General features: G+C 36.6%; 1 protein-coding gene across 1 annotated transcript in view; it reads left to right on the top strand.

The window, feature by feature from the left end:
- Nucleotides 1–27,184, top strand: part of adarb2 (adenosine deaminase RNA specific B2 (inactive)) — a 278,415-nt gene that overhangs the window by 189,648 nt on the left and 61,583 nt on the right. The window contains exon 4 of the mRNA XM_066683487.1: nt 23,573–23,687. Within this exon, the coding sequence (XP_066539584.1) occupies nt 23,573–23,687 (115 nt within the window). The remainder of the gene's footprint in view (nt 1–23,572; nt 23,688–27,184) is intronic.

Genomic DNA, 27,184 nt, shown 5'->3' with positions numbered 1-27,184 from the left:
TCATGTATTTTTTCAGCAGCAGAAAATGGGGAAAAAACAGCAGATTCCAAAAAACAAAATCGTTTTAAATAGGTATCACATTATCTCTAAATAACTACACATTCATAATATACACTAATCAGCCATAATATTATGACCACGTCCATGTTCTCATTGTGCATTCTCTCAGCTCCACTGACCATACAGAAGCACTTTGCAGTTCAACACATTTTGTTTGTTTCACCCTGTTCTACAATGGCCAGGGCCTTGTTGTTAAAGTTTGTGCTGGTCGTCCTCTAGTCCTTCATCAGTGGTCACTGCATGCTGCCCAGAGGATGGTGTACACTGAATACTTTTGGTGCACTTTTCTAAGTCCAGCAGCACTGACTTGTTCACTCATAGCAATGCATCCATTTACAGTAAATGTACATTCAGGACGTACAGAAGAAATGCTGTCTGCATCGAGCCCGGAGCATTCTTAAAGACTTCTCACACCCTGCTCATAGTTTGTTTGTCCTCTTGCCTTCAGTAGATTGAGGAACAGCTTCTTCCCCAGAGCTGTCTCCTTACTGAACTCTGTCCACAGTTACACACACTTATCCGTATTCTGGCCATTGACTGCACTACATTCTCTGTATATTATTTTTACATTGTACATAATTGTATATTATATTTAATGGGTTAGACATATTCTGCACATTCACTTAATATAAAAATATCCAACCCTCCCTTTGTAACCCAACCTATAAATTAGTTATCTGTATTTCATGTTTATAGTATTTTTTTCTATCCATTTGTAAATTATGTTTATAGCATATTATACTCCATCTGTACATCATGTTTTTCTCTACAAACTATAATCCTGTAAAGGCTGGGACTCCTTGTACATTTTTTTTAAACAATTATCTTGAGAATATATTGAATTGACAAAATTAAAAAGAAAAGATTTCTATTTTTTTAACTGACCATGTTAAAATTTTGGAATTTGATGCATGAAACAATCAGAACATTTAAAGACAAAGGCATGTTTAATATTTTTTTGTACCTATGTGCCTTTAAATGAAACTCATAAATCATTTTGGAACTGAGAAATACTGTTGCAGTTTTGCAGGTGGAATTTGTACCTGATACAAACAGTCTGAGATCACAATTTTCTGATCCTCCTGACAACGATGACCCATAAAATATAGAGCTGGACTGCAGGCAGACCAGTGAAGCGTATTCTCTCTGTCTCTACAGAGATACAGTGTTGTAGCACATGCAGAATGAGGCCTGGCTTTGATTTTGCTGAAATAAACATGAACATCCAGGAAATTATTTCACCTTGATGGCAGCATATGTTTCTCTAAAGTCCCAGTAAAGACCTTCACCTGGTCCCATACATCTTTGGACAGATGCAGTCTTAAATTAATACATGGTTTTTAAACTGCTTTACAATTATGTTAAGGATTTTACCACAAAGACAGCAAAAATTAGTTTCAAAACTTAAATATTTTAAAAATTATTCATTATTATTTTGAAGCTTTCCCAAATTTTTGGGAGTGTATTTCAGGAATTACATTTTAACTTTTTTATTTTTCATAAAATAGAGGCAAGTTGGTCAGTAAAAACAATAAAAGAAAAATTCACAATTTCTCACATTCTCATATTTATTGCATGTACTGCAATTTTACATGTCTCAAACTGTATTATATGTATTATGCAGTGTTTTAGATACTCTTATTGCATTAGCTATATTGTCTTTAGTATCAATAGTATAAAATAAAAGCGTGCATATCTTATATGTCTTCAGGAATAACTGCAGTATATTTTATTGTTATTTTTGAGTTACTTCAATTTGACTATTGACTATTACATTCAGATTCATGTGCACTTGTGCCAGACATTCTATGAGGAAATTTGATGAGTCAGGGTCGTTGTGTGTGTGTGTATGTGTGAGCTGGAAGTGAGCAGTGATGATGACAGTCATTAGAAACATGGCCTTTAAACCGCAGGCCTTCTACAATCACCACAGGATTAATGAAAGGTGTGTGAACAGCATTCAGAGCACCGGCTTCCACATGCCTTACACACTCATTAAAAATCACTCATCAAATCTGTGCATAATATCTCTCTCTCTCTCTCTCTCTCTCTCTCTCTCTCTCTCTCTCTCAGAGGGCAGGTCATGTTATTCTTCTGAAGTAGCCTCTTGCCTGTCCTCTTTACATGATGCATTATGTACAAGCCCCAGGTGCGTTTGTAGTGTACAGCCTCTCAGCCATATTAAGCTATTTCATTCTTCTCTGATATTTATTTTTAATCTTGACAGAAGGATTAATCAGGTTGGATTGATTCTGAGCTCTTTTTGAACAATTTGAACCAGAGAAAAGGGGGTGTTTTGGATAGTTTGTCTTGTTGTGTACTGAGTCAGCACAGTATGTCTGCAGATGGACTGTCAGGCCAGTTGGTGAAGTAGTTTTAGTGTTGTTCCTGTTATGGAAATATTCCCAGTTCAATGCCTGATGATACCTTAGCCACCTAAGTCCAGGAGTCCAAGAGGGCCCATTTGGGTTAGTTGTAATTTACGTACTCTGCTCTGATCAGTGGACAGTAACATAGTAAATGTAATGTTCATTACTGTATTTCTTCTGTGTATCTGAATTTTACTGATATATTTCCATTTAGGGGGACTTTTTACTACATTTCATAATCAAATATCTTTTACCCTACCACATTATGAAAATCAACCATTCATTTTGTTTTATGTTTTAACAAATCTCCCTGCTCCGCCCCTTAATCCGCATGACACACAGCTAAAACAAGTGAAAATATTTCTCAGCCTAAAACAAATAATACCAAAGGCAGACATTTTTGTTGTTTGTTGTTTGAGTCATCAGTAACTACTATTCATTCATATACACGGTTTACGGATCTGTAGATGTCACAAATCACTCACCTAAGGTGAGAGTCAGTTGGCGATTTATTCACAACACATGAAGCAAGGTCAAAACCATAAGAAATATTCCAAAACCCAAAAATCAGAAGTCCAAAAGACAAAAACAAGTATCAGGCAAAAAGTCAGAAAAACAAAACCGCAACATGTCTAAAAAATGGGTCTCAGAATTGCATGAATAGCTCAAACTATTCTCTGCAACTATGTAAACAAAACAGAGAGCTTAAAGTAGGTTAAAGAGACCTTAAAAGTACAGCTTCAAAACCACTGTAATGCTTTACTGACCTGTAATAGGGATAATATAGCGTCTGTCATTGCTACTCTTGGTACAGCATTGCAGAAACTGCTCTATGTAACTTTTCAAGGAGGGTAGGAACCCATCCCTTCCCTCCCCCTCCCTACCAATTTCAGTACAGTACAGTGCACAAGTGTCCTATGTCATTGTGAAAATTTATACTTGTGCGTTGGCATCTGCGTCGCTCTGCAATCACGCCGCCAAACCAGGGAGTGTATTTAGGGAGTGTAGTGTACAGGAGTTAATATTTCAGTTTTTCTGGCTTCTTGAATCACAGTTGTTGTGGTCTGCATAGACGCAACAAGTTACATCAGGAACATCAAGCAGCGCTGCCTAGTGCAAAGGTTCAACTTAGAAGCATGAATTGGACTTAATACTCCGGAGACAGCGACCTCTGTTGGTTTGGAGGGACAGCACCTTAGGTGTATGTAATAGTGGATATAATATGGATATAATATCATTCATTGGTCATTTCTGCTGTGTACATCCATGTTAGACTAATTAATGATATTCTATTAAAAGACTGTGGAACCAAGAGTGACACAAGAATCATTTTACCTACAATGTGATTAGCATGAGTCTTCTACAAAAATTAAAATAGGACATTAAAGCCATTATACGTAATTGTACTTTTACGTTCGATAATTAAGTACCTTTGAAGGAAAAGGCTTCTGTATTTTTACTCAAATGGATATGTACAACATGGAGTTCTACTTTTATAGGAGTAATATTTTAGCCTGAGTATCTGTACTTTAACTCAAGTACATATTTTCTGTACATGGCCACCACTGCTCATCACACAAGTACAATGCTAGCCAGTGTGGGCATTTGTGAGCTATAACTGATTACTCTGTTGTGTTTATTTTAATACCAAAGTGGAAATGTTGTTTATATTAACTTAAAAATGTTATTTTTTTATATTAATTATAGCATAGAGTGTAGATTGGTGAATAGTAAACAATGTATAATATATTGTTTTATCAAATATATTGTAATATAAAACATATAATACATTTAATATATTGTTTCACTACTTTGGTAGCTATACAGGTTTTTTTTACTTAACCATGATTAATAATTACTTAAAGTTGTTTGTGACCTTTATTGTAAAGTTGGCTGCACATTTCCCTTAATAAACATTACCCTAAACGTTATTCAAACTTTATTTAGGACTACATATATTTAAGTAATGCTTAATTAATGTTTATTAAATATTTAGGTACATTTATAATGAATATATGTATTCAAATTTACATTAAGGATCACAAAAAAACTAAATAAGGACTACAACTGTTTAAATAATGCTTAGTTCTGGTGCATTTATAAAAGCAAGGGTGGATGTATTAAAATATGCACTGGTACCAAAAATTAATTGTGGGAAATTAAAACAACTGGGAACACAGATGGACAAATGATGGAGTACATTATAGAATGTGATATCTGCAGATTATCAAAAACAACAAACACCCAAGCTAACCAACCCACAAACAACTCCAGCTTACCTAACAACACATAAACAGAAAACAAAAGACATTTACTTAATAATCTGTCTAACTAACCACAAAACACACTAATAAAACACACATAATAGAAAAGGTGACACTCCCCTCATGATATATATATATATATATATATATATTTTTTTTTTTTTTTTTTTTTTTTTAATGGACACAGCCAGAGACTTACATTGACTTGCTGCATGTTTAGAGTGCTTTCTCACAACCTGAACACAGCTAATAAGGCACTTTCATAACTGCAATTATCCGTCATTGTTATCTGTTGTCCTCTCATTACTGACCTCAAGCCCAGAGCTGGTAAAAACTAACTTTATAAACCAGAATCTGATGGTGAATCGTGAATCAGAGGTCAGTGAAGCTGATGATTGGAGCAGCTTAAAATTTGAACAGGCGCCTGTTGTGAAAGGTGGGGCGGGAAAAATGCAGCTGTTTCCAATTTTGCAGGGGACATGTCCCCACTATCCCCTGCGGTTCCTACGCCAATGGTCTAAATATGCAAGTTTCTCTGAACTTGTGCTTTTGAGTCATGTTTGTGATTTTGACTTTGAGATTACTCTTACCCGTATTGAACTTTGACCAAATCCTCTTATGTAATATTGTGTAAATATTTATCTCACCAGGTTCGCCTTTGTTTTGGCTATGGGTTTTATAAGTGTGTTTTGTGGTTAGTTAGATCGGTAAGATCTAACTAAGATCGGTAAGTAATTGTCCTTTGTTTTCTATTTGTATGCTGTTAGATAAATTAGAATTGTTTGCGGGTTGGTTAGCTTGGGTGTTTGTTGTTTTTCAAACTGGCCTTGGTGTTATTGCTCTGCAGATACAGGTGCATCTCAATAAATTCGAATATCATCAAAAAGTTATTTATTTAAATAATTCAATTAAAAATGTGAACCTCATATGTTATATAGATGTATTACAAACAGAGCGATCTATTTCAAGTGTTTATTTCCTTTAATGTTAATGATTATGGCTTACGCCCTGTGAAGGACTGGCGCCCCCTCCAGGGTGTATTCCCGCCTTGCGCCCAATGATTCCAGGTAGGCTCTGGACCCACCGCGACCCTGAACTGGATAAGCAGTTACAGATAATGAATGAATGAATGATTATGGCTTACAGCCAATGAAAAGCCAAAAGTCATTATCTCCGAAAATTTGAATAATCAACACAAAACACTTGCAAGGTTGCCTAAGTGAGTGGAAGGAAAAAGAGTGGCAGAAAAAGGTGCCCAAGCAACAGGGATAACCGCAGTCTTGAAAGGATTGTCAAGAAAGGGCCATTCAAAAATTTGTGTGAGATTCACAAGGAGTGGACTGCTGCTGGAGTCAGTGCTTCAAGAGCCAACACACACCATTCCAGGAAATGGGCTACAACTGTTGCATTCCTTGTGTAAAGCCACTCATCACCCAGAGACAACACCAGAAGTGTCTTACCTTGGCCAAGGAGAAAAAGGACTGGGCTGTTGCTCAGTGTACAAAGACTTGTTTTCAGATGAAAGTAAATGTTGCATTTCATTTGGAAATCAAGGTTCCAGAGTCTGGAGGAATAGTGGAGAGGCACACAGTCCAAGCTGCTTGAGTTTAGTGTGAAGTTTCCACAATCAGTGATGGATTGGGGAGCCATTTTCATCTGCTGGTGTTGGTCCACTGTGTTATATCAAGTCCAAAGTCAGTGCACCAGTCTCCCAGGAAATTTTAGAGCACTTCATGCTTCACTCTGTTGACAAACTTTATTGAGAAGTGGATTTCATTTTGTAACAGGACTTGGCACCTGTCCACACTGGCAAAACTACCAATACCTGGTATAATAACCACAGTATGACTGAGCTTGAATGGCCAGCAAACTCACCTGATAATATTGCCAAGAGGAAGATGAGAGACACCAGACCCAACAATGCAGAAAACCTGAAGGCCACTATTAAAGCATACTGGGCTTCCATAACATTTCAGCAGTGCCAAGCTCCCATGCTATGATGCAGTAATTCATGCAAAACAGCGCAGACCAAGTATTGAGCACATATACTGTACATACTTTTCAGTAGGCCAACATTTGTCAGTAGGCAAACAATGTTTTGAAAATAATATTTTAAATTGGTCTTATATAATATTCAAATTTTCTGAGATAGTGACTTTTGGGTTTTCATTTGCTGTAAGGACTGGCGCCCCCTTCAGGGTGTATTCCTGCCTTGTGCCCAGTGATTCCGGGTAGGCTCTGGACCCACCACGACCCTGAACTGGATAAGCGGTTACAGATAATGAATGAATGAATTCTTTATTTTTATTTCGGTCATTAGTTAATGATTAAATAAGACATTAACTACTATATGATAACACTTAAGATTGTTGTAAGTAGTGTTAATTAATGCTTACTTGAGACATAATTTAAATATTTAGTAATGCTTAATAAGATCTTAACTAGTGTCAATTAATTATTATTTAAGCCATTACTTAATTAATAGTGTTTATTATTGTTGTAAATACTGTTAATGAATGTACCCTTATTGCAAAGTGTTACCAAGAAATAATGACAAACGCGACAAAATACAATATGAGATCCACTTGAAACAGCACCTGAATCTACGGATACTGGAAGCCTGTGCTAGCATTTCTCCTGCTGTGTTGCTATCAATGCATGAAGAGTGGGAGAAGAGGGTTTCATTGACAATCCAACAAAATGGGCAACACTTTGAACACATTTTAAAAGTGGTCAGAAACTTGTAAATAACTCATGAAAGAATAAAGTTATGTTAAAACCACACCATTGTTTTTCTTGTGAAATTCCCAATAAGTTTGATGTGTCACATGACTCTCTTCCCATTGAAAAAACAAAAGTTGGATCCAAAATGGCCGACTTCAAAATGGCCAACATGGTCACCACTAATCTTGAAAAGTTTCCCCCCTCCCATATACTAATGTGCCACAAACAGGAAGTTAATATCACCAACCATTCCCATTTTATTAAGGTGTATCCATATAAATGGCCCACCCTTTTTTTTCTTGCCATATTAGTGTTTTAACTGAGCTTCAGCCACAGATTGTGCTGATCCTGAAAGCTGATTTTGTATCTGCTTGTGGTTGGTCTGTTTGATTAGATGGTCATGATGAAAGATGGAGTGGGACAGATGTGGGTTTGGCACACACACACACACACACACAAAGAGAGATCTTTCTCTAAAAACGTCTGTTTAATATAGCGGAAAAAATGCTGAATAAGTGCATGAACAAATTTTTTTCCTACATGCAGGTGTATGTCATGAGTAGCAGAGTTGGCTTCTAAAGTAGCACTTTCAGATTACAGAAAAGCAATGTAAGGGTACATTATTGGTCACTAGAGGTACAAACCGGCAGCAATACCAGAATGGTGTTACCCAGCGTAAAATAGCAAAGACTTTTAAGTTATCATCATCAATCGTGCATAACATCATCAAAAGATTCAGAGAATCTGGAACAATTGCTGTGCGTAAGGGTCAAGGCCGTAAAACTCTACTGGATGCTCGTGATCTCCGGGCCCTTAAACGTCACTGCACCTCAAACAGGAATGCAGCTGTCAAGGAAATAACAGAATGGGCTCAGGAATACTTCCAGAAAGCATCGTCAGTGAACACAATCCACCGTGCCATCCGCCATTGCCAGCTGAAACTCTACAGTGCAAAGAGGAAGCCATTTCTAAGCAAGCTCCACAAGCTCAGACGTTTGCACTGGGCCAGAGGTCTTTTAAAATGGAGTGTGGCAAAATGGAAGACTGTTCTGTGGTCAGATGAGACATGATTTGAAGTTCTTTATGCAACACTGGGACGCCATGTCATCCGGACCAGAGAGGACAAGGATAACCCAAGTTGTTATCAATGCGCCGTTCAGAAGCCTGCATCACTGATGGTATGGGGTTGCATGAGTGCTTGTGGCATGGGCAGCTTGCATGTCTGGAAAGGCACCATTAATACAGAGAACTATGTTCAGGTTCTGGCGCAACATATGCACCCATCTAGACGTCATCTCTTTCAGGGAAGGCCCTGCATTTTTCAACAAGATAATGCCAGACCACATTCTGCAGCAATCACAACATCATGGCTACGTAGGATCCGGGTACTGAAATGGCCGACCTGCAGTCCAGATCTTTCACCTATAGAGAACATTTGGCGCATCATAAAGAGGAAGGTGTGACAAAGAAGGCCCAAGACGATTGAACAGTTAGAGGCCTGTATTAGACATGAATGGGAGAGCATTCCTGTTTCTAAACTTGAGAAACTTGTCTCCTCTGTCCCCAGATGTCTGTTGAGTGTTGTAAGAAGAAGGGGGGATGCCACACAGTGGTAAAAAATGGCCTTGTCCCAACTTTTTTGGGATTTGTTGACGCCATGAAATTTTGAAACAACATTTTTCCCTTAAAATGATACATTCTCTCAGTTTAAACTTTTGATCTGTGATTTGTGTTCTATTCTAAATAAAATATTAGATGTTGGCACCTCCATATCATTGCATTCAGTTTTTATTCACAATTTGTTTAGTGTCCCAACTTATTTGGAATACGGTTTGTACAACAGTGGTGGTCCAGTTGTGTTCCTTAAATACTCATTACATTCTCTCCACCAGAAGGAGAGGTGAATATTTGTAAGCTTTCATTATCGAACTGCATAAAATATAGAACATAATATAAGTCCTGGAGATGAAATTGGATGTATGAAATCAATTCTAATAGAATAAGGTACAATTATGTTCCCTAATTAAAGATACAGAATATGTACTCTTGAGTGTACCACAACAGTGAAGATTTTTCTGATAGTGTATAAACCTGAGCAGAACAAAATACAGATGCGAATCTCCAGGCTACTCATAAATTTTGATTTTACTTCTGGGCAACACTTTTGTGTTCAGAGATTAGTATTAAACTGTGTCAATTTTTCTTGACTACAATTATCAAGATTTCAACCCCAGTCCTACTCCTGTCTGACCAAGAGAAATGTTTTTGTATACAGCTGATTTGATTATATCCTTTCCTCATAGTAATATATTTCTGTATTTATTTCTCACTGCTGTGAGAAGCAGAATTACATTTTTCTGGCAAATAAATCATAATACAAGAACACAAGCAACAACCTAGAACACCAAATTAACCATAGAGCAACACCTACCGATCTCATGTAACAAAATATTAAAATCCCAGCAACATATGAGTGCGCAAAAGGAAAAAAGAAAAATCATCAGCAACACATTAGGAACCACACTAAAATACCCTACTAACCACTTGGTATACCATAGTAACACTCTAGCAACCACTGGGAATACCACAAAGCCACTTTACAACCACTTAGCAAAACCCTAGCAAACAATAGCAGCCAGCCGGGAATTGTTCTGCTTCAGAAAATGCATTCAGACACAGGATAATTAATGAGGTCTAACTCTGATGTATTTGATCTCTAATGCCATTTCACATACACCAAAACTATTGGATGGTAGTATTTAGTAATACATAATAACATCTGAACTAGTGTCCATTAATTATTAGTTATTACTTAAAAATGTAGTAATGTTTAAATGTGAATAATGTTAATTAATGTACTCTTTCTGTATTAGTGTTAACAAAAAATTGAAAATAAAATTAGAATTCTCCCCGTGTCCACGTGGGTTTCCTCCGGGTGCTCCGGTTTCCTCCCACAGTCTAAAAACACATGTTGCAGGTGGATTGGCGACTTAAAAGTGTCCATACGTGTGAGTGAATGTGTGTGTGTGTCTGTGTTGCCCTGTGAAGGACTGGCGCCCCCTCCAGGGTGTATTCCCGCCTTGCGCCCAATGATTCCAGGTAGGCTCTGGACCCACCGCAACCCTGAATTGGATAAGCGGTTACAGATAATGAATGAATGAATGAATGAAATACTCACAAATAATAAGGACAAGAACAAAAGATAGCATGAGTTCCAGCTCACAAAATAAACAATGATACATAACATACACGCATATTTTCAAAATAAGACAACTAAAGAAAAAAAAATTTAAATGTATTTACCCTGATGTATTTGATCTCTAATGCCACTCCAGCTTACCCCAAAACTATTGGATGGAAGTAGTGCTGCGATATGAGCATAAATCAATATCACGGTTAATTGTACATTACAATTAATGAACAATTATTTTGTTTTTGTATTTTTGACCCTCATAATTCATTGATGAGGCTTATCCTGTAGCTATGCTCCAGTATTAAATATGAGATATTCTCTAATGTTGCTGGGAGCTTGTTCCTCGCCTTTTTTTCCCCTTTGTTCCTCGCCTTTTTTTGAGCACTGTTTATATTGTTGTGTGATTGTGCTTTGGTCGCTGAAATATTTTTTTTTCTCAGTGTCAAATGTAAGACTTCTTTTTGTCCAGTCTCATCTTAATTAAAGTCAAAACATAGCACATGCAAACCACAGATGCTATGTTTTTCTTTGGCACTAGCTGCTCGGGTCACTCAGTTGACCTCAGCTTTTAGGTTGCTTCCATGTGGCAGATAGGGTCAGAATCAAGTGACTACAGCTTGGTAACGTGGTTTTAAAAGGATTGTACATGAACACACAGTGGGTACATGACAGAATAAAAAGAAAACAGTTAAAAATAATCAATATAAATGTTATAGACAAGATTATGTCGATTAGAAGTTCTGAATGTCGATTTTTTATTAATTGCCCAGCCCTAGATGGAAGTAATAAAATTTATGTCATCCAAAATTAATGTCTGTGTCATGTAATATAAGTGTACTTAATCCACTAATTATATCATATTCTATCAAAGATGGTGGTTTGATTTTAAACTATTTAATAAGAACATATTTGGTCTTGTAATTATAAGGGAAGATCATTTATTATAAGTAATATAATAAAGCTTATATATGTAAGCACCCTTGGGTTTGTGAAAGGCCCTATATAAATTTAACTAATTATTTTTATTATTATTATTATTATCGATGCATCATTTTCTTTTCTGGAACTAAGACGAGTAATAATAATAATAATGATGATAATAAGAAGTTCAACGTTTTAGCGTCTTTCAAATAAAATATAATCAAGAGTGGCAATTGTAAGTGAGTGAAAGTATTCTTTAAAGAGATTCTTTAATAAAATAAATAGAAGTAAAGGAGTGAATGGAAGAAGGTTTGCGTTCCAGAGAGAAGGACTAGCAACACCAAATTTGGGAGAGTACTAACTGCATGAATGTAAACACAGACAAAATGTCTTTAAATAAAGACAATTTAAACTTCAATTTTAAACTTGTACAAAAAAATTATTTTTCCCGTACAACAAACCATTCCACACTAAAAGACACTGAGCATCTGACATTGCCTTTAGTTTGTAACATGTAAGCGCTGATTTTATAAAAAAGAAATTTGAATAATAACTGATGTACATGACTTACAAAGGTGTCATTTAAAGGCCTATTGGGTCTTTGTCATTTTTGTGTGATTACATAATGTTTGTCACACTCAGCTGTCAGAATCACACTCATAGCGTCTAGTGAGAGTGTTCTGACATAAAAAGGTTTCTAGTTCTGGCCCAAGAGCAGTTGGGATGCAGCTGAACTTTGCTATGTGGTTTCGGCCTTGCTTTGCTGCCATGTTGAGATGATATGTCCGCCTTATTCCTCTTTAAATGGTCTAGGGTCTTATTCTTTCCATGACCCTTTAGCCATCCACCCATTATGGGTGTGTCATCATGATAATCTCTTGTCTCCTCTCATGGCCAGCCCCTGTCCATCTGTGTTCTCCTCCACAGAATCTCAGGCTAGCTTTACTTTAGTGGCCGCCCCTGTGTCAGCTCAGATCTGTCTTTTTCTCCTGAGCCCTCAACTTGTGTGGGGGTGGAAGAAGTCTGTTCTAGTCTGAATATGACATGTGGCACCTTAAAAAACTTTAGGACCCTCAGGCATATTGACTGTGCTGCTGGAGTGTGACTGCAGAGGACAAAGAAAGGCATTTTGGACTCTTCATTGGATAAATGAATAATAATTCAGGTAGTATAAGAATAAAGGGAGGTGGAGGGAACTACAGGAGTTTGGATATGGACGTGTGGACATGAAGTGAACACTTCCAAAATTTGGAATTTAAAAAGAATAATGGTGACAATTTCATACATGTGTTTACTTTAACATGCTTTATCATCTCCTTCTCATACAATCTGGTCTCAATATTAAATCACACACATTTGAATAAAATACCATTTCCAGGATTTGTAAATTTGGTTTGCAATGTAGTTCAACCTCATATACTGTGTAGAAGTTATAGTTTGCCCTTTATGGACATACACGATCATTTATGATGCATGCCAACTGTGAAAAATCACACTTAACCCTTAGTATAATCCTAATGCTAACATTAAGGTCCAGACGTTAAAAGGGGCAGGTCTAACTTTCTCCCACAACAGTTTACAATTATCTTTCTAATTTTCAGACATTTTCTGTCATTTTCATTCTGTAATTTCCACTACGGCTCCGGACGCACCGCAACCCTGAACTGGTTAAACTGTCTGTATTTGTAAATCATACAGACAATGAATGAATGAATGCATATATGCTTAACTTTTTTATGATTATGTGATATCTTTTTTTAACTGTACATATCTTTTTGTATATTTTAATCTCAAATGTATGTATCTGTTTTATGTTTATTCTGTCTTTGTTTTCTTTCATGAGCAGTCATCAAAGAATTTCACTGCCAGATGTACTGTGTATGACTATGTATGTGACAAATAAGTTATGATTAGATTTTTTAGAGAGAGAGAGAGAGTATTACATCAATTCTGTGTACAGTTGCTGATCCATCAGTGTAGCCCCCCCTTAATGACATCTACAATATTAATTTCCACTCAGATGCAAGGCCTGAGTTGTCTCTGGGCTTGGGCTGAGGCTGGGCATGTGGGTAGTTGTTGGTGGGCTGGGGATGGTGATGGGGGAGTTGACAGTGGACTGGGCATGGGGGACTGCAGTAAATTCTGTGGTGCTGCTGGCCCAGCCAGGCTGATCTGACTGACAGCTCCCTGCTGATGGAGCTAAAAGCATGGCTGGCTGAAAATCTGTCTCACAGGCTGCGGGGCCATCTGGACCTTGCACACACAAAAAGGTTGGACACGGTTTGAGGCGACATCGCAAAAGCTGTACACAGTTCATCTTGTGGAGGTGTGTGTGGGGGGGGGCTTTGTCAGCATGAGTTTTTTTTTTTGTCAACTAGACAAAAGAAAACTAACTATAAAAGCAGGGCAGAGAGAAGGGAGTTCATGCATCACATTGCTGTTCTATATAAGCAGAACAGTAGGGAGAAAGAGGAAGAAAGAAACAGATAACCATAAACTAAATATTGGAATGAAAACTCAAATTATTCTTACTTTATTATTTGGACTTACCCAAAAATGTTTTAACTGAATATTTTCTTCGATTTGAATCAAATTTATTCAAAGAGTTATTCAAAAACTGTTCTAATAATAGAATCAACCATGTATTTACATTCATTGTCCATTTTATCAGATCCACTGAACATAGAGGAGCACTTATATTTCTCAAATTATAGACTCTATTCCAGATTTTTCTTTGCAAACATTCTTATACCCATATCACACTGCTCTTTAATGACCAGGAGCCCCACAGAGCAGGTGTGATTTAGGTGGTGGAATATTCTAAGCACTGCAGTGACACTGACATGGTGGTGATGAGTTACTTGTGTTGCGTTGGTATGAATGGATCAGATATAAATGCTAAATTATCCAGATATCCAACAGCATCAGAGGCTTAATTTATACAGTGATTGGCAACATACATTTACACAGAATAGATTTTGTATATTCATGGTCTGTCCTAAACTCTTATTTATTTGAGTGATGCCATTTACAAGCACTTTTTATTAAGCAGAAAATAAGGGTGATGGTGGGTGATGCATAAAAGAAAATCGCGTTCTTTTTATTTACATTCACTCTTGCTTCAGATATAAAAAAAAAAAACAAAAAACAAGAACAGATTTACATCCATCCTTTCACTATAGGTATGATGGTCTGAAAAAATGCTGTCAAAAACATTTCACTAAGTAAAATTATATGCAAATACATAAATAATATTAAATATATATTTGTTTAAAAATAGCTAAAGTTTTATTTTTTTCCATTTTTATACATAATTTATTTATTTTATATACTGCTTTGATTTGTTTTATTACTGTATTATTTATGCTGTTGGCCAGAGGAGGATGGATTTCTGAATTTGAGTCTTGGTTTTTCACACCCAGCTTGGAAGTAGAACCCGAATCACTTTAAGGTTTAAAAAGCCACTATAGAAATAATTGGAACTGATTAAATTAAACCATGCTCAACATCAATATCACATGTTAAAACCTCACCTCACATACAAAGAAAGAATGTAGATTTCTCTAACGAACTCTGTTGGCACAGTTTTAGGTGCTGAATTGCGATCCACTTTCAAAGGGCTTGTCCTTGGTGGACGGCACAGAGATGATACATCACCAGAAAAACACTATTAAAACTGAGAATGAATTTTTAAATATCTCAATAAAGATATATAAAACATGGCCCCATTTTTCCTGTAGCCACCGCTGTTCTGCCAGGCTATGATAAGGTAAGGGGGCTGTGTGTTAGGGGATGGTAGCGTATTCACACACACTTTCAAACATGTCCATGTGATTGGATTCTGAAGTGTAGATTTGCAGAATTCTCCACTGTTAATGTATGTTATTACAGTAACAGGAGTTAGTTGTAAGTGTATCACTGCAACACACTATCCTGTAGCAGAATTTTAGATTAGTGCATTTCCCTGGATCTATTAAAAAAACTATGGCCAACCCAATAAAATGGAGTGCACTCATAAATGTTGTGGTTATTTTTGGTAATAGTAAAGTATTTTTTTTTATTAATTATTATATATTTTTTATATATTATCTTTTTATATGAATAAACCAAGGGTCAAAAGATATGTAACAGTCAAACACTGAATTTCACTGAGTAATAAAATATGTAAAATAAATGAATAAATAAATAAAATCTGTTGGTTTCCTCAGAGAAATGAACTGGCCTTTCTAGAGCCCAGACCTCTCCATCACTTGGGGTTGATCATTTGGGGTTAAATTGAACAGTGATGAGCAAGAAATAATATATCATATCATCTGATGTTGTCACAAAACTGCTTCATATATATATATATATATATATAATGAATTGTAATAACAATATAATTAAAGTAAGCAATTACAAATTGACAATTGCCATAAAACATTAATATAGCAAAGTGTCAATGTTGACATCCTGGAGTTAAAAACAGTCCTTCCCTGCCTTTCACTCCTGTTTATTTCTCTCTCTCATTCACCTGCGGTGTGCTAACGACTAGCAGAGGAAATGCTTCAGCCACAGCTCCCAGAGGGACAGGCTTCAGGGTCAGGGAGCAGTGGAGAAAATTTCCCCACTGACATTTGTGTTCCTGGCACAATATTGACTTCTGAGGGAGAAACGATGGTGCCGTTGCGCCTGACATTTTGTATTAGCTGAGAAATAAATGTCCACACGGCTGTTAGGGACAGAGCTACACCATTAAAACTGTGTTGTAATGCAGTAGGACACTTGGCTGGTTTGTGCTGTAGCTGATACTGTAGGCATGCTGTTCCAAACCACACATTGGACCACTGAAAATATACATGTTGATAGAGGGAAGACTTTCTGTCCTTTATTGCTATAGGTTAAAGGAGCAATCTGTAAATACTGACACCAAGCATTTAAAAAATTGGAACTATAATACAGTTTAAAAACAGTGGAGAGGGCTGTCTGCCTCCTCCCCTCCTCCCCAGAAGTGAAGCTCGAACAGGTTGCCAGTTTGAGGAAAACAACAAAAAAGCAAGAGACGAGTTTAACAACTTGGGCCGTAATAGTGAAGAAGAGTGTGCCATAATCTACATATTTGCACAGAAAAGTGTTTATCTTTTCACTAAAACGTCTACCTACACAAAAATTTTACATGCGGCTGCCATTTACCTGCATTTACAAGCCTTTACTGTCCTAAATCCACCTTTAATATTGTGCCTAGACATGGCTGGTGTTACTTATGGATTTTCTCTTCACCCATAAATGTCATTTAGGAGGAAGGTCTTTTCGTAGTCCAACATTTCGTTCCACCTTACATGTGTCTGTTTACGGATTGGAGTTATTCGTAAGGTTCTTCCACCTTAAGATCTGAAGCAAGCACTATAGCTTTTGAAACTTTTTGAAGCAACTGTTATTCCACTTAATCTATTTAAATCACACAAACCAGTTGTATTATTCCACCAATTATTCACAATTTTCATATTCAAGCATTTAGTTCCACATTAAATGTGTCCCGTTTTTCAGCTTCTAATTAAATTCTCATTTCCACCTTAAACAGCAATGCGAAGCTAAAGCTAGCACTAGGTTTATAAACAAAACTCGTTTTGAAATACTTCTTATTTAAAACACACAACCAAGTGCACATCATGTCACTAAAATATCTAGAGAAACGCTTATATTTGCTGTGTACTACCAAGCTTGAGTTCCCCGTTCCACCTTAAATAGGTGAATACGCAAGGCTTTCAAACATATTTCTTACTAATTTGTTTAAAACACACCCACACCACGGAGAAACACACGTGAACTGCATCAATTTCTGCAAAACAAACAATTGTATTTACACATTTCAATCATGTTGTTATTCACCTTCTTCGTATAAAATACACAAAACAGTCCTAACTCCTTTCAAACATCGCTATGCCTCACTTTCTTTATATAAAACACACAACCTATGGCGTTTACGCCTTTTAATCTATGTATAGGCGTCTATACGTCTATATTTTTTCAGAAATTATTTGCTGTTACTTGTTCCTGAGAAAATTAGCAAGCTCTGGCTCTGTTCTGTAGTGTTGCTGCATATAAACTGCCTCCAATTTTCAAACATAAGGCCAATATTTCCTCTCATTTTACTCCATCTCTGGTCATGGAGATTTTTAGAAGGGCAATGGGTCTTTTTGGGTAAGGTAAAATATAACATTTACTATATTCACTTGGTCATTTCATGGCTACGAAACTGTTTGTAGACCTCGCCACAAAGTGGACTGCAAAATGATTGGACAGAGGGCGGGATGACAGGCATGGAGGGCGGGTTCTATGAGCTCTGCTCCGGACTGGGCAGTTCTCAAGGACTGCTTTAGCAATGCTGTGATTTGAAAACACTTGATTTTTTTATTGCTGAATTAAAATGTAAATTCTATTAAACAAAATATGATTTGGAAAAACACAAAATTGCTTTAATTCATAGGGTAAAACTTTACAGTGGAGCACTGATTTGAAACCTACATAAGCCCTTCATGAGTTGTTATGTCAACTTGATTTCAAAGTTGGCACAAGCAGCTTTGTTGACACCATTGGAATAAGCATTTTTAAATGTTTTTGTGTCAGTTGTTATAAAGGGCCCATGTAGGTGTCATGTAGCCTTCAAAATAATGCCCTAACAAGTGGGATGTTAGCGTATAAAGTAACCAGTATCATAAAATTTACTTATGTCATACAATGCTTTATAGATGCATTCATTAAGCCTATGGATACTGAATATTTAAGGAATTGTTACTGAACTTTTGGCTGGGAAAACCTCAAAATTGGCTCACCACTGAGTCACTTATATTCTGGACATTTTATTGATGTTCAATATATTTGCTTGCCCTGAACATGTCCTTGATGAGAAAATCTCACTCAGTTACATGAGTGGAAAATGCTAGTTATATTGAAAATAAATAGGTGAATACAAATTTTTGCAAAGTGCTTCAGTGTTTGGTTATGTAACTTTAAATGCAATCAAGTGATTTGACTGCCACTAATGGACAGAGTACAGACAGGCCTTTGAGAGATATGAACTGTTAATGTGCTGTGTGGACACATTAAACCAAAGCCTGCAATTACCCCCATTTTCCCAGGGCTTGTTTTAATTTTACCAATGTCAGAGCTTTTAAGATGCTTGGATACAGGGATGTTTAGCCTGTTCCAGTTTTATAAAGCTCTTCAGATTCAATTTTTCCTCTACAGACATTGGGGTTGTTCAAATTTCCCTGCTATATATGAATAGAACCCTGCTCAAATGAGTACTGAATAATATAGACAATATACACTAAAAAAATGACACTTTGAATTAGGGATGCATAAATATCATGTTTTACAACTGAGTACAAATATGTGTATTGTTGTACTTGCCGATACTTACTTAGAATAAAGCAATCAGGAGCATTGTGTAATAAAGTAGTTATTAATTAAAACATTTTAGTATAATTAAAAACTTGATTGTCTCTTTCTGGAACTGTATCTTTTATTTTGCATTTTCCCACATTACACCACCAATAATATGAATTTCCCTCTGGAATCAATAAAGTATCTATCTATCTATAGCACTTTGAATTGCCCGTGCATGAAATGTGATCTATAAATAAACTTGCTATGAATTAATTATTAATTAAAATTATTAATTAAACTATGAATTAGCAACATGAGATGCAACAAGCTCTTGATATGCATTTGCACAATGTTGTGCATCTTTGGTGATACAGTTTCCATTATATTATAACTGCTGGAAATGTCTGCACTTGTCTTGCTCTTGTTTTTAGTGTAATGGGTTGAGTGTTTACAGAAGTTTTTGTAGTTTTCAGAGCAATCTTATGATGTTATGTGGTTTAACTTGATGACTGAGACTGGGATTGAAGCCAAAGAAACCCTACATCTTCCTCTTTCAATAGAGCCAATCATTTTCATCTCTCTTAATCCATTTAATGTCAGCAATAAATTATGTCTTATTAAGGTGGCATTGGGCTTGGAGTTTAATTATGATCAAGAGGCATTTAAAAAACATTTCTGCTACAAACTGTCTGCTTCAGTGAGAGTCCATCTATAAATTTATCTTTTTTGGAGTGAAGTGTTCCAAACTGTTCCAAAGACTTTAAAAAAAAATCTGGGCACATAATTACAAAATTAAAATCTAGATTTCTCCCATGACAGCTCCCTCTTTGGGAGCCTGGACTATTCCACATGGGGAATGATTCAGTCCTCCTCTAAGTCCTCTCTGGCTTTGCCTGTTAGTTACCACATATAACTGCAGCTGATGCTGGATTCATTTACTCTCCCATGCATAATATTCATCATTATGTATTATACTTTATCGTATAACATACATACACCGATCAACCATGACATTCAATCATTCTGAGTTCGACTGACCATACAGGAGCACTTTGTAATTTTATAAATACAGACAATAGTCGATTTGTTGCTCTGTATACATTGTTTGCCCCATTTCACTGTGTTCTTCAGTGGTCAGATAGGTGGTGGATCATTCTCAGCGCTGCAGTGACACTGACGTGATGGTGATGTGCTAATGTGTGTTCTGCTGGTACGAGTGGAGTTTTTAAACAATGTGTCCACTCGCTGTCCATTACATACACCTACCTTATTGGTTCATCTTATAGATGCACAGTCAGAGACAATAGCTAATTTGTTGCTGTTGCTGGTCATCCTCTAGCACTTTGTCAGTGGAGACAGAACACCACCAACAGGATGCTTTTGGATGGATATGTTTTGCTGGTGAACTGTTCTCAGTGGGCGGCATCCTGTGTCCACTGAAAAGGGACTAGAGGAAAACAAACAAAAACTGTGCAGCAACAGATGTGCTTTCTGTGTCTGACTTTACATCTACAAGGTGGACCAAAAAGGTAGATGTGTGTAACAGAATGGACATGGAGTGGACACAGTGTTTAAAACCTCCAGCCACACCGCCATGTCTGCTCCACTCATACACAACACACAGTAATACACCCCAACAATGTCAGTGTCACTACAGTGCTGAGAATGATCTACCACCAAAATCATACCACCTCTGTGGTGGTCCTGACCATTGAAGAACATGGTGAAAAGGGACAAACAATATATATACAGAGCAACAGGTGGACTCCAGTCTGGAATTGTAGAACTACAAAGTGCTCCTGTGGACAGTGGAACCGAAAGAATGGACAGGTGGTCATAATTTTATGGTTGATCTGTGTAAGTCTCTATGTTCCAAGTTGTTGTTCCTTGTCCATGTATTTTAGTTTCACTGTTTCCTGACTCTTTCTTTGTATTCTAAAGTCTGTGAATGATTAAGACTTTAATTTAGTTAGTATTTCTATAGAAAGTAACACAATCATTACACAAAAGGCTTCATTATTTGTAACTCCCAGTTATTCATCATGGGGATTTCTCATTGCCTGCCATGATGTTGCATCATATCTCAACTCCTGGCAGACCAGCAATGGGGATTATCATCAACCTTAATTCAGCTTACTCACTGCTATGAGATTCAAATGTCCTCCATAAGAACAAAGAGACAGAGAAAGAGAGAGAGAGAGAGAGAGAGAGAGAAAGGCAGTAATACATACATAACAGGGGTAAGAAGAGGGAATGAGAATGGGAGAAGGCATATGCTTTATAACACCCATCTATGCAACAGTGTGTTTCCTCCAGATTTCTACTGCCCTGTACTCCGCCAGATGTCTGGACACTTTACAGCTTCTGCCCCTTTATAATCCTCATTTGGCATTTGTGTATGTGTCTGTGTCTTTTTATGAGTTGCCAAATGTGAACAGTCCAATATTTGGCCCCAATGTTCATTGTCCATTTGGTACTGTCAACTGGAAGTTGAAATGATTGGTCAAGTCAGTCTAAATGCAATCATTGTAAATGAAGTGATGTTCTAGTGTCTCTCTCTCTCTCTCTCATATTGCAACAAAAAAACAACAAAAGATTTAATTTCACCACTCAGTGAGTTACTAGTTCAATCCTTGTACATAACTAGAACACCTATCTTGTATCTGCACTCATTATTTATTTGATCAGGTCCACTGACCATACACTTCGAGCACAACCATGAGCCACTATCTCTGACTTTACATCTACAAGGTGGACCAACCAGGTAAATGTGTCTAACAGAGTAGACAGTGAGTAGACAGAGTTTAAAAACTTGAGCAGCACTGCTGTGTCTGATCCATTCATACCAGTGCAACACACACTAACACACTACTACCAAGTAAATGTCAATGCAGCACTGAGAATGATTCACTGCCCAAATCAAACCTGCTTTGTGGTGGTCCTGACCATTGAAGAGCAGGGTGAAATGGGGATAAGTGTGTAATTGTAGAACTACAAAGTGCTCTTGTATAATCAATGGTGCTATTACAATGGACAATGGCTGTAGACACAAGCCATTGAATGTTTAGTGTATAGTAATGTCTCAATACACTTTTGAATATCAGCTTTTTTTCAGCATCAGATTTAAACTGGTGAGAAGTCTACTTTTGAGAGTTTTGCTATTCCGATTATGCCATGGCTGAAACCTGGCAACCCTGGCATCCCTTTCCCCACTGGGGCCTAATCTGCTAATTGCTACATGTAATGGCATATATTTTTTCAACCACAAGCTGTGTGTGGTGTGAAACATTTTGTGTGTGTGTTCATACAGGTTGCTCAAACATCTGTGCTGCAGACTAAGCAGGATTAGGACGCACACAATTTGTGAATTTGGGGACAGAGGCCAGATGATTTTTCAACTGAGTCAGTGGCCACTGCCCTGCTCTATACAAACACACACATAAGCACACACACATACATACACATAAACATTCAAACACACAGACACACACATACGCAGAGCCCCTCAGCAGTGGACAGATGGTTTAGCGGACAGTGTTCAGATGTCACTAAGCAAATTGGTCACTTTCATTAGTGAAAGTGTCTCAAGCAAATATTCACAGACAAACTCATGCACATCCTCTCAAACCAATTATTCTAACACAGGGAGATTATACATGAATTAAAGTGGCAACTGTTCAAATCTAGACCATACTATAGAGTTTAAACAATTCTTTCAGAAACACTACATAAATGTTTGTGTGTTGTAACATATATATATATATATATATATATATATATATATATATATATATATATATATATATAGCCTATAATCAATAATTCAAACTGGGTTGCATTCTCTGCATGAGCTACCGTACCACATCACACCAATAAATCCACACTTAAAAGGACATTCACCTCAAACAATAATTACATGTATTTATACTTCTCTCTATATAGCCTATTATACAGATCTCATTCTAAAAAGTTGGAATTATCTTGAATTTCATTTAATTCATTTAAATTTGCAGAGAAGATTTCACAGATCCATTAATTATTTAATTAATTAATTAATTAATTGACTGCTGTTTTTTAATGTCTGCAACACATTCCAAAAATATGGGACAGGCTTTTTTAACCACTGTGTTACATCACATGTCCTTTTAAATACTTAGGTAGGTTAAATATTTAGGAATTGAATAAAGGAACATACATTTTTGTAAGTGAACTTTCTGCAGAGACTTCATGATGTGCCATAGGAGACAAATTTAGAATGTAAGCACACATATTCGGTGCCTATGAAGCCAGTCTGTTGTAACACATGCAGAACTTGTTTAATGTCTCTGTAAAGACTTGATGAACAGCTTTCCCCTTGCTTAACAGTATTTCAGTCTGCATTTCATGATGCAGAGTTGGATTGTATTAAGTGAAATCAGTTTTCCAAAGTACTCCTGAGTCCAAGTTTCTATATTGCAATTTCGCATGCAGTGTCATTTGAAAGCTCAGATGTCAAAAATTGGTTCACTAAACAACTGAGATTTCTTCAGATTTTCATTATATTATGTACAATAGATGATAGGAGTACATTAATATCCTCTTGCTTATTGTGTAATATTTCAACTGAGACTTCGCCAACAGTTTGCCATGACTATTTTATGGAGAATTGATGCATTGTGGGTTGTGTGTTGCAGGACTTTGCAGACGCTGTGTTTCATTTGGTGAGAGAGAAGTACAGTGAGCTGATTGGCTGTTCCTCACTGGCTCTCACTTGCCACAAAGGACTGGCCGGCATCGTAATGAGCAGAGGTATGGCTCAGCTTCTTTTTGTTGTGACATCTGTTATTTATCTAGAAGGGACAGATCTGCTATCACTTTCTAGATATGGCTTAAAATTAAATTTGCATTTCTTTTTTTTTCATTCATGGGTTCTGCGTGTTGCAGTGAATGAAACTTTGTTGCCTCAGCTATCTGAAGCCAGGAGTGTAAGGGAGCAAAGCATTATTCTCCAGTGAAGGATGGCCATGTCTGTATGTTGAGTGATCCATTAGTGTTGTGTTAGTGTATGACTAGGATAGTCAAGCCTTTAGGGAAAAATGGCCATAACTAAATTGGGGAGTGTATAAAATGTATTTCCTTGCATAGGCAAAGTGAGGCTCACAAACCATGTCAAGTGGTCAAATCAAGTGGGAAGGTAGGGAATCACTGAAGAGCTCAACTAGTGATAACAGTCCTAACGTTCCCTATCTTGTTGCCATCTCTCCAGCTGCCTCTCTAGCCAGGTTATTTCCTAATAATTCAGTAAATTAACCTGAAAATAGTTTTATTTTTACTGATCTATAAATTGAAAAAAAAAAACCTAAATGCAATATTTATATAATATATATAATAATTATATAATAATATTCTTTTACTTGAGCATTCATTGACACAGTAGTATTGAGTAAAACGTATACTAATTATTCCAACTAATTTTAGGGCATTTCTATTGGTCTATTCCTCATGATATTTTCACACAATTTGAAAGACCTGCTGTGTTCAAGTGATGTAGCAAACTAAATGAAGATACATGTTTTTAATTGGACAGCATGATATAGAAAACTATCCTCTTTTGTTTTCTATTTATATAATTGTGTTGTTTTTATTTGTTTTTGTTTTTTTTTTTGCCAGATTTTTAAAGATAATCCAGAACAGTTTACATATGCTAGGGCATGTAAATGATAGGGTGAATAAAAAAGTACATATACTTCAATAATTACAACTACTTTATTAAGCGCCACCATTATTTAAAATCTTGTTAAAAAAGAATTATAATTTTATACCTTCTAACCTCAAATTCGTATCTACTCTGAAAGGGTGTGTATGTGTGTAAGTGAGGCCAAGGCTCTAAAGGATTCTAAAATTTGTCCCTGCCATTCCTCTCTCTGAACGGCTAAAGCAGTAATATCATTTCAGGCATTTCTCTGTTTCTTGTTTAAGTATCTTTTTATTAATGCAACAGCCGGTTCTTTGTTCTGTTAGGACGTGTTTTTTCATCTTGTTCTCATTGCTATTCTAACTGGTCACAGTTGTTTTTATCACGGTTCACGGTTAACAGAATATTTGTAAGGCTCCATTGGGCCAATAGCACTTCAGCGTTCAAACACTTAAACCTTAAATCAGATTCTCTTTCTTTAATTCAGGAATTCTCCTGCCAATTCTGTCAATGGCCAGTACATTCCTATGTGTTAGTGTGTGTGTATTTTATGTCAATATTTCTAAAAGATACTAACTGCTATTTGCATGTGTAAGAGTTCAATGTAAATATTGTCCAAAAGTAAAATAAACCAGACCGATGTTTAATAAAATGTAGTTCCTTTAACATACACATTTTCTTACATTACATTTTGTTTACATTTTTGCATTAATGATATTGTTTAAAATTATATATAATACTGACACAAGCATGATGAAGTATGTTGCAATAACCTAACATTGTATTGTCCCAACACAAAATGTGTGTGTGTGTGTGTTTGTACATGTTTTGGCTTTGAGAGGCTACTGCAGGATCACTATCAAGATTTTAGTTTGAAGACCACAGTTCATCAATTTAGACTTCAGCAAGATGTGGCCTAATCCCAGATTTCTCTGTGTGTGTGCCTATCTCTGAATAATTTCTGGGCTTGTGTTTATTAATAAGTCTGTTATCTTCAAAGATCCAGATGCAGGCGGCCTGACTATTTTGTGGCAGACTCATAGAGACATGCAAACTTGACAGGAACACTAGGGGCTCTGTTCCCCTCTCTCTGAACATCTATGGGATGTTTCAGGCTTATACAAGCACCACTGGAATATTAATGTGCATCCATCTTTGAACCACAGGGCCCCTTCAGTCTCTGCCCCTCAGAGGGAGCCCTCACCCAGGTTAGGACCCAGCCTGCTGGCCTCTTATTGGCTTATTTCATACAGTATAAGCAAACAGCAAACAGGAGGCCCCTTCAATGAGATGCTGTGAATAATCTGATTTAAACCTGGTGTGTAGCTGCTGCTTGGATATTTGCTGTTTGAACATCAGATACTCAGATGAAGCAGAGTTAGAATTAATGCATTCAATGGAAGCTCAGGACATGCCTCACAATCTAAAGCTTCAGAGAACAGTTATTGCTGCATGGGGAGAGTGTTATTAAAACAAAACTGCAGGGACATTTATACCACAAATTTGGTTTTAAAAAATGTAGTGTGGTGCATGTTTTCCTCACAAATATATAATATTTGAAGTCATGAAATTGAGGTCCAAGATTAAAATTGATTTCTATTTTGTACAAAATTGTCCACGCAACCCTACAGTCTTAAACAAAATGGCCCTCTAAGAGTTTTTAGTAAAGACGACTGTTCTATATATAGAACCACAAGTTCTGTATAGAACCACCTGCATTGTTAAGTGGTTCTTCAGCTTAATGGAAAACGTGGTGTATATGGTTAAATATTACACTAAATAGGGCTCCTTTGTTGTAACAAGCCAAATTTTGTAACATTATTAGAATATTAACATATTTTTCTTCAATCTGAAGAACAACTTCATCAGAGAAAGAACCTTTTCAGAATAGAAGTACAGTGAAACCTTGAATAAACCGTTGTTGAAATCAGCCGTTGCTGTGTCAATTCTTTGCTCTTATGAGCGAGCGAGCTTACGCTACTGACCTCTAGGTGGCCCAGGTAGCGTCCAGTTCACTTGGTTATCTTGCTGTGCATCTCCGTCCTATCATTTTTTTGTTGTTGTTGTTTTTTGAGAATTTTAGCATTAAGTTTGTAGCGAGAAAGTTAAACTAAGCAATAGAGCATTAAAAAAACTCCCCAGACTCCTCTGCCAATATCCTCCACCTCCACCTCCACCAGAGTTTTCCTCTGAATTTCAAGGTACACTTAATAGAACCAGCTTGTCATTAAAAACATAAAAAGCATGATTTTGGGCGCTCTGGAATGGATAATAGTATTTAAATTTATTTTAATGGGGAAATTTAATTTGATATACAAGCAAACTGAGTTACGAGCTCAGTCAGAGAAAGAATTAAGCTCATAAGATTTAGTACATATTGTAGGATAGAAATATTTTATTGGTGTACATTAGAAAGTGTAGAACTATACCAAAGCCTTGGTGAATTAAAGTTGTTCATTTGTCACATGTCGGTTTAATCAGAGTGTTTTGAACTGATGAATGGAAGCTTTCTGCTGGTGTGTGATTTAAGCTTTGGAATTTCTGATGCCATTTGCTCCCTAGGTTGTGCTGATCTCTTCAAAGCTGCATTTGCATATCTAAGGTTCTACAG

This window comes from Hoplias malabaricus, chromosome 10, assembly GCF_029633855.1.
Source record: "Hoplias malabaricus isolate fHopMal1 chromosome 10, fHopMal1.hap1, whole genome shotgun sequence".
In the NCBI taxonomy this organism is placed as follows: domain Eukaryota; kingdom Metazoa; phylum Chordata; class Actinopteri; order Characiformes; family Erythrinidae; genus Hoplias; species Hoplias malabaricus.
This window is presented reverse-complemented; position numbering and strand designations above follow the sequence as displayed.